The sequence below is a fragment of the Chrysochloris asiatica genome, unplaced genomic scaffold, assembly GCF_000296735.1.
Source record: "Chrysochloris asiatica unplaced genomic scaffold, ChrAsi1.0 scaffold00013, whole genome shotgun sequence".
NCBI classification, from domain to species: domain Eukaryota; kingdom Metazoa; phylum Chordata; class Mammalia; order Afrosoricida; family Chrysochloridae; genus Chrysochloris; species Chrysochloris asiatica.
In genome coordinates this window covers 23,470,352-23,479,679 of record NW_006408531.1, presented here as the reverse complement: position 1 = coordinate 23,479,679, position 9,328 = coordinate 23,470,352, and the positions used below count along the sequence as shown (strand labels likewise).

General features: G+C 37.1%; 1 protein-coding gene across 1 annotated transcript in view; it reads right to left on the bottom strand.

Annotated features, from left to right (window-relative positions):
* The window catches only part of SAMD3 (sterile alpha motif domain containing 3), a 91,225-nt gene extending 83,546 nt beyond the window's left edge, over positions 1-7,679 (bottom strand). The window contains 3 exon segments of the mRNA XM_006878364.1: positions 2,379-2,486; positions 6,706-6,895; positions 7,601-7,679. Of these exon segments, the coding sequence (XP_006878426.1) occupies positions 2,379-2,486; positions 6,706-6,895; positions 7,601-7,679 (377 nt within the window).
* Positions 7,680-9,328: the final 1,649 nt, after the last annotated feature.

The window sequence follows — 9,328 nt, the reverse complement described above, 5'->3', positions numbered from 1 at the left end:
AAGAGGAAGACCCCTAACGAGATGGATTGGCCAGGTGGCATCATTGATGGACTCAAGTGTGGCAGTGGTAGTGAGGTTGACCCAGGATCGGACATTGTTTTGTTCTGCTGTGCATGGGGTCACTATGAGTTGGTTCTGACACGATGGCACCTGACAACAACAACAACAACACAACATCCACCAGGACACAGATGGTTAGTGCCTAAAAATGCACTGATATATAATCATCAACTGAGTATGGATTTGACACCACAATGCCTCAGAGAAAATAGACAATTCCAGTGTACACAATGTAACAAGATTGCGTGTTTCAAACAAATGACCAAAATAGAGAGCCAGAAAACATGCTACCAGAAACAGTATTAAACTAATGGGCTCAAGCGTGGCAACAATTATGAGATTGGCCCAGGACCGGGTAGTGTTTCATTCTGTTGTGCACAAGGTCACTATGTGTCAGTACTAACTTGATGGCACCTACCAACAACAACAAGGAATGTAAAAGAATGCTAAGTAGGCAATTTCAACAAACTCTGAGAAAGACCAGAAAACTGGAAATGAAATCAAAGAAAATATATAAGGACTATGGAAAAAATCAGGAAGCAAGCTAACAAAATAATTTTAAAAGTAGAAACCATACAAAAATAGTAATTAGAAAGCCAGAAGATTAATGTTAAGAGCTTTGAAATAGATAATACACTGAAAGAGCAAAGAAACGTAACCGAATCAATGGAAAGATGACTTGCTGAATTTGAAGAAAAATCTGTCACTATTCATCTGCTAGAGGAACAATAAAACAAACAAACAAACAAACAAATTCAGAAATGCCTAAGATACACGTGGGACACTATCAAGAGTAACTTACATGTGATAGGAATTCCAGAACAGGATGCGAATAAAAAAAAAAAAAAAAAAAAAACAAAGACCCATAGGGAATATTGTACAAGAGTTGTTAGAAGAAAACTTCCCTAACATCATGAAAGATGAGAAGATAGTCACTCAAGAAGCTGAACTAACTCCAAACAGGATAGACCCTAAAAGAAAAAAAAAACAAAACATATTATAGTCAAACTTTATAAAACCAAAGACAAGGGAAGAATCCTGATAGCAGCTCAAGTAAAACAAAGGAAAACTAGTAAGACTAAGCTCTGATTTATCAGCAGAAACCATACAGGCAAGAAGACAATGGAATGACATATGTAAAACTCTGAAAGAAAAAAAACCCTGCCAACCAAGAATCATATACCCAGCAAAACCGGCCATCAAATATGACAGTGAAATTATGTCATTTTTCATAGAAATTAAGGGTATTTTTAAAAACCAGACCCAACTTTTACAAAAAATACTGAAGGAGTTCTTTGGACAGAGAACCAACAACAGCAGCCGACAACTGGAGACTAACACACCTGACAATATCACCTAGACTCAACCCAGATACAGAAGTATTCAAAGGAAAACAGAACTGTAAGACTAGAAATAGAAAACCAAAAGTAAAGAGGGAAGAATATAATGATACAACTTCCAAATGAAGAGGAAACCAAATAGATTTCAAGAAAATAAATACATAAATAAAAATAAGCGGAAATCCTAAAAACTAGACCAAGCCTTACCCCTAGCCTGAGTCAAACCTTTACCCTTAACACTAACCTTGTTGTTAAGTACCGTGGAGTTGGTTCCGACTCATAGTGACACGATATACGATTTCTGAGGAGCAGCTGGTGAGTTTGAACCACCAACCTTGTAGTTTAAACTGACCTTTTGGTCCAGTGCAATATCCTGCAGTGCCATACTAGGACTGCAATCCTAACCCGAACACTAATACTAAACAACGTACTAGGCCTAGGCTAGACTGAGTTATAGTCCCAATCCTAACCTTTACTTCTTACTCCTCCACACACCTCACTCCACCAACCCCCAAAAAAATCCAGTATAGGAACATAAAGAAAATACTTACCAAAACAGTGCCTCTATCAGGAACAGTCGAGTTAAAACAATAAACACGCTAAAATTCACAGACTCTACCAAAGGCATAATTTATAGGGAGGACATCATTCACTGAACAAATTCCATTTTTGTAGCTAATGCCAACCACTCTGGACAGTTTGCAATATAGAGATTGTCATCTTCTTTAAGAACATGTACTTAAATGACAAAAACTATCATTTTTGAAACTTCACTTTTCCAAAGTAAAGATAAAAAATGTATCTTCTTTTTTTTGTAACCACAAATAATTTTCATGATTTGATTTTTAAAAAACTCCAACAAAAACAAAAAGTTTCAATTTAGAAATACTTTTAAATACACAAAGTCTAACACACAGGTAAATAAATTAATGACAGTAGTATCATCTAGCTTTGGAATGTTGAAAGTTACAACCCCACCTCTGTTTCAGGACTCTTTGGTCAATCAATCCATTGCCCAAATTTTCTGCTGGATAAAAAGATGGCATCTGCTGCCCACAACTGGCTGGGCTCGAGGACTGCTCGCTCCTGTTGCAAGAAAGCAATGTGAAATGTCAATATCACCCTGTTAGAGTTCCAGGAAGTGGGTCAGGGACTATTCAACAGGAGCCATAACCACTGATCTTACTGTGACTTTATGGGCAGCATCAGACCAAAGCAAACTCTGATCTGTGTTCACTTCCAAACTCCACATTAGACTCAGGACCAAAGCAATAGAATGAAGAACCTTCCTGCTCATCTTGCTCAACCGTTGTCATATGCCAGTTCACAACGCTGTCTTCGCTAATCCATCCTACATTTCTTCTGCTAAAATTATCTTTGCTTTATGAAATAAAGGTGATAATTGAATTTTCACTTAGCATCCTTTGGGAAAAATAAAATGGTTAATTCTATGTCAGACCTGACCTCTGTCTGTATTTTGCTATTTGGGGAGCATTTTATTATTATCTGTTAAGTCTCATATCTTAGAAGCACATTTCACTAACACCCTCATTATGTGAGTGATACAATTGAGGCACAGAAGAGAAAGCAACTTGCCCAAGGCCATAGCTGCTCAATAGCAATGTCAGAAGCTGATTTTAGTTCTCCCAATTTCCTGTACAGTGAGTTTTCTACCAGCTTCCAGAACAAGCAAAAAGAAAAACAATTATAAACACACCGATTTCGTATTCCTATCATTTACCTAAATCTGCACAGGATGCCACATATCCTGCCCAGATGTGGCCTGCAAATTTCTTTCAAAAGAACACACCAGACAAAACAAGCCTTTAAGTGGAATTTGTACTCAAGTCGCAACACATCTTCAAGACCTACAACACCAGTATAGACTCTTGTGTGACCCATTTTTTTTACCCATCTCCCATCTCATTTTACAGTGAAAAGCAACTATAAAGAGCCAAGCAAAATCTCAAAGGTTAGGTGAGCAGCTAAACAGAGTCTCATATCAAGCATTTCATTACCTAAGTTCAAGGTTCTTTCTACTATGCTAGGTGACTTCTCTTTATTAAACTCTATCTGAAAGGACTTAATTAAACTGCCTATCCTCATGTATCTTAGCATAATTCCCACCTGACAACAAAACTATGAACACCAAATATAACAAGTAAGCATTTTCATCCACAAAAAACAAACCTATCACCAGCATTGGTGTGGCGCTGTGGGCTAATGTGTCAGACTGCAAATTCGCTTGAACTGCAAAGTCAGTGGTTCAAGCTTACCAGCTACTCCTTGGAAACCTATACAGGATCGTTATGCGTCGGAATCGACTCAACAGCACTTAACAACAACAACAACACCATCAAATTGATTCTGACTACCTATGGGTTGTGTCCCATAGGGTTTCTAAGGCTGTAATTATGGAAACAGACAGGCACATCTTTCTCCCATCAAGATGCTGATGGTTTCAAACAGCCAATAGGACTGCAAGTTCCTGTTTGAAAGAAAGCAATACAATATATCAACAACACCCTATTAAAGTTCCGGAAGGTAGGCCAGTGACTAGTCAACAGGAGTCATAACCACTGATCTTACTGCAACTTCATTGGCAGCATCAGCCCATAGCAAACACTCCGATCTGTGTATATTTCCAATCTCCACATTAAACTCAGGACTCAGAGACCTGAAAGAAGAACCCGCCGGGTCACCTTGCTCTGCTGTTCTCATTGGGTTAGCAGCCTAGCTCTTAACCACTACAGCCCAGAGCTCCATTATACCACAATAATTTAACCTAAATACATGACAACGTAATCTTTAGAGTGAGCCAGCTATTTACTGGATAGAGTTTAATAGTCCCTTTTCATAAAGCCCTGGACTGCCAAAGTGTTCCTAGTCTTGGTCAGCTTTGAAGCTGGTTTTCTTAACTAGGTTAACCAAGTTTCATATTTAACACAGGACTGAGTCAGAACTGATTCGATGGCAGAAATTTACTGGAAGATTATGAGCTCATCATATCAGTATGAATTAACATGGAGTTCGGTAGGTACTGTATTAAATTCACAACCTACAGATGAAGAAACAGGAATGCCAACATTTAATACAATCAATTCAATCAGTGGTAGAGCCAGGAATGAAGCCCAGATTTCCTGGGGGTCCAGCCAGTTTGCATTTGCTAGAGAACATTATACACCGATTTGCAATGGAAACAAGACTGCTAGCTTTCTTCCATACTGTGCCTTAAGCAATATCAAGATTCCAGTCAACTGAAGAGAACTTCCAGTGCAAAAGCTTGCCTTCTAAGAATTCTGAGAAGTGACTAAGCTCTCTTAGAGATTCACACATCATCTTTTTGGTGGAAAGGAGTAAAAGTAAGTAATGGAAGCCTCATTAACTCACATGTTGAAGAGTGTACACTTACATAAACTTAAAAAACCCAAACCCATTGCCATCAATTCAAGGGCTTCCAAGGCTGAAATCCTGGAAGGTGACAGTCACATCTTTCGTTCGCAGAGTAGCTAGTGAGTTTGATCTGCCGGTGACATTTTTGGATAGCAGGAGAACACTTAACCATTGTGCCACCGGTGCTTTATGTATTTTTATACGGTTATGTCAAAACAATGCTTAGGAGATGTGTGCCAAAGCAAAGTATAGGAGAAATTCCTCAGATAAATCAGATGCTAGAATCCCTAGCACTTAAGCCAAGTTTTATACATTTTAGTGCTTATTGAAAAGAATGAGAAATCAAATTATTAAAGCTATAATCTAAAGAAATTAAAGTAAAAGCATACAATGGATTTCATTAAGCATCACAATATTATGTAAAAATTAATGAATAATTGATCTGTAGCAATGACTTTACCTTAGAAACGCTTTCAAAAAATAAGGAGCTCTGGTGTACAATGATTACAATGAATAAGAAAAGTTCATGGTTCTAACCCACCAGCCATTCTGCTCCGCGGGAGAAAGATGAGGCAGTCTGCATCCATAAAGATCGCAGGCAAGAAAACCCCAAGGATCAGATCTACTCTTTCTTTTTTCTCATTCAAAGATATTCTTAGATCTGTCTTTTTATAGCAATGTGAAAAACAAACAAAAAGTTTAGTCTTAGATCTTTTTATAACCTTCTGAAAACAAAACAAACAAAAAGCCATCAATGTCTTGAACATTATGGGAAGTATCTTCATAGTGATATCAGGTAAATAATGTGCACTGGTTTCAACTTGATTTTGTTAAATTAGCTCTTCAACTTCTTCGATATTTCTTTGTTTATCCTCTTTACTCATACAGATAGATGTCAATGTACTGAATCCCGTGTCAGAGAGATGTGAATTAAAGGGAGGAATGGATGGCACAGATCTCCTTTTGTTACATGGAATCCCTATGAGTCTGAGTCAATGACACCCAACAAGAGAAGCCTTGCAAAAAGTCTCAAAGATGTAAACCTACTCCCAGGGCATAGATTTGCATGATAAAATGCTTTATCTTATAATTTCTGCCATCATTCCTTTTCATTGTAGGACTCAGTGGTAAAAAACAAAAATACTCCCAAATCTCAAAGCTTTTATCTACCACTACAAACTTTTCTAAATAATTTTTGTGGGATACTCCTGGTGTGGCTGAAGGATCAGCACTGGACTACAAATCACAAGATCAGCAGTTCAAACCCACAAGCTGCTTCTCATAAACCCTATTCTGGATTGCTATGAGTCTGGACCACCTCAATGGCACTTAACAACAACATTACAGTAAGTAGCATTCCAAGGACACTGTTAAAACAGTAAAAAATTCATTGTTTAACAAATTATATTGTGACTGTCTCCAGAGGAGAATATAAATTAATTATTATAAGAAATCCTTGGTCAAAAAAAGATAGATTGATAGATGACAGATGTACAGTTTTGAGAAAACTACAAATGCCTTTATCAAACTCAACTGTTCCTTTATTTTTTAAATTAAAGTAAGCTATAGGAGTCCATCATAGCTTGCTTTACGTATATTTCAACTGCTTCCTTCTGAGCATTTTACATAAGAAATAGGACTTCCTAAACAAGTAAAGTCAGTATTTGCAAAGTAGTAAATAATTTTTTTTAAAAATTTAAATCCCACAGTCAGTTAAAATACAAAATGGATCTTGATTCATGAAGACTTTGTAAAAAGTGACTTTTATACGAATATCAGATGCATCATACAAATAATCCAGCTGGAAATGGTCACAGTTTCCAAAGAAGACAAAATCCCAACTACATTCATCACTAAAAGGCTGTTGAGAAAGCACAGAATTTAAAAGAAGGCCATTCATGAATATACTTACAGTGGGGCTGCTTCTGTTTGCCTCAGCAGGGCTGTTTCTCTAGGGCTTCCAGGAGAACTCAGTCCTTGACAGTTCTGTTTATATTTTCTAATTAGATCCATCAGAATAGCCTGGTGCCCAATTTTCTTTACCAATTGCTGAATCATCCGATCATTAAGTGCTAGAAGAGCGGCCCCACTTACTTCTTCCTCTGGGAAAAAGGAAAAAGAAAAAAAAATGTTTCTGCATAGCTGCCTGGTAAATCACTGAAAAACATAGGTAATTTGAACAGGCAAAATCATTTCTGGTATTCAAATACTCAAGTAAACTTCTTTTTCTTTCTTTTTTTTTTTTTTACAGTTTTAAGAGTATCTGTGATTCTTAAAAACATGAAACTGAAATTGCACAATTCCAAATCTCCATCTGCTCCTAAGGAAGGTCCAGAACATGGAGACAGACTCAATAATAACTTTTAACTTCCACATTAAATGCCTTCCTAAATCTGATGTTTTCTAACAAGCATTCCATGGAAGGAAAAAAAAATCTTGGGAAATTCTTCTTAACTCCTAACCAATCTTCAATATTTGTAAATCTATCACTGAACACAATACTTGTTGCATTATTTAAGGGCAAAAGACATACAAAATGCATTTATCGATTCTGTTTTAAAGGGGTCTTAAGATTATATTTTGAATTAGTTCTTAAGATAATATCATATTCTTTTGTGGATGCCTGGGCAAAAACTCTGCTTCAGTCAATAAAGACAAACAAAAACAAATAGGAAGTTCCCTATAGCAGTAACTCCACACCCACAGTCACATAGATATTAGGCAAATGAAAGCAATTTTCAACAACAGAGGACAACAGGATATCTAGGCTGCTCAAGTTAATTTTTTTGAAAGGGAAAATAACTCACCTTGAAACCTATGCACTAGCTCTCCTAAATTTTTCTCCACCAACCAACTGCAGACCTGATCAACTGACCACGTTTCCATTTCTGAATCCTGTAGAATAAAAGATCAGAAGGATTCTTCAGTTTGTCTTTCAGATTTTCCTCTTTTGTTTATTTCTTTCTAACAATCAACTGTCTAATTCAGTTCCCTTCTTTGCCAAACCCCTTTATATTTTCAATATTAAATTTCTTTAAAATTATTATTTTTAGAACACACAAGTCTCAGTTGCTAATGAAATAACTCATTCTTAAAATAAAACCAGTTTTAACCTGTATCCTATTCTCCTCAAATTTCTTCACCTTCGCCTACTTTTTTTCCACAGGCATCCCTCAGCTTTTCTAACAGACAGTCACATACATACAATGGTACCCAATCCTGTACCTTTAACACCCAGGTTTCTTCACAAAGAAAAGAAAGGTGTGAAATTCACCACTACCAGTCCCAGCAGGAAGTGGTTGACATTTACAAAAGGGGTGGGCAGGGGAGGAAGAGAGGAAGGATCAGATAAAAGCCTGACAGAGCTACTTAGTAAACCAATGCTGGTTAACCCCTTGCTGCTCCCCAGCTAGTAGAAAGCTAGTAATTCTGATTACTGATTTAAATGAAGGAAGAAAAGCCAGGGCTTTGACCCCCTGTTGAGAATTTGCATTTCCACCCCAAATACACTGAATCATCTTGGAAGGGAGTTAAGACTGTCCAAACCTAGTCTAAGTCCTGATTTGTTGTTAAGTGCCATTGAGTCAGTTCCAACTCACAGCAACCTTGTATAGAGTTGCCAAGGAGCAGTTGGTGAGTTTGAACTGCCGACCTTATGGTTCAAATGAATTTATAGTCCAGTGCTGATCTTACAGCACCACACCAGGACTCCAAATTTCTCTGGAGATTATGAATGTTTCTTTCCTTTCTTCCAATAGCATTGTTATAGTCCTTGTGTGATGCTGTAGGATCAGCACTGGACTGCTAACCAAAAAGTCAGTTGTTCAAACCCACTAGCTACTTCTTGGAAATGCAATACAGGGTGACTATGAATAGAACAAGAAGACATCTAACAACAATACTCCTATTACACATTCCATTCAGCTCTAGACCTTTGTTGAGCACTCTGGTGGTGCTGTAGAATAGGCACTGGACTACTAACCACAAGGTTGAAAGTTCAAATCCTGTTATTTTCTACTGCTCTTCAGTAGAAAGATGAAGTTTCAGCTCCCATAAAGATTTATAGTCTCAGAAATCCTATACAAGGTACCTACGAGTTGGAGTTGGCATTGACTCAATGGCAGTGAGTTTTTTTTTTGTTTTGTTTTGATCATGATTGGTAAGATAACTAGGAAAGATTAGCATTTTGATTGAAAGAAAAAACTTAAAAAAGAAACAGGAGAGACTCAAAATGGGAAAAAAATTAAATAATGCTTAAGCAAAAAATGTGTATAAAGGGTTGCAAAATTACAGTCTTTATTCAGCCTTTTTTTTTTTTTTTTTTTTTTTGTGCATGCCACTATATATACAGAGTCTTGGTGTGTCACTGTAGGATAAGCACTGGACAGCAAGGTCAGTTTGAAACATAGGTTGGTGGTTCAAACCCACCAGCTGCTTCTTGGAAACCTTACGCAGGGTCACTGTGAGTTAGAACCAATTGGATAGCAATTAACAACAACAAATGCTTCTGTATTTAGAAAACTCAAAGCAAGTAT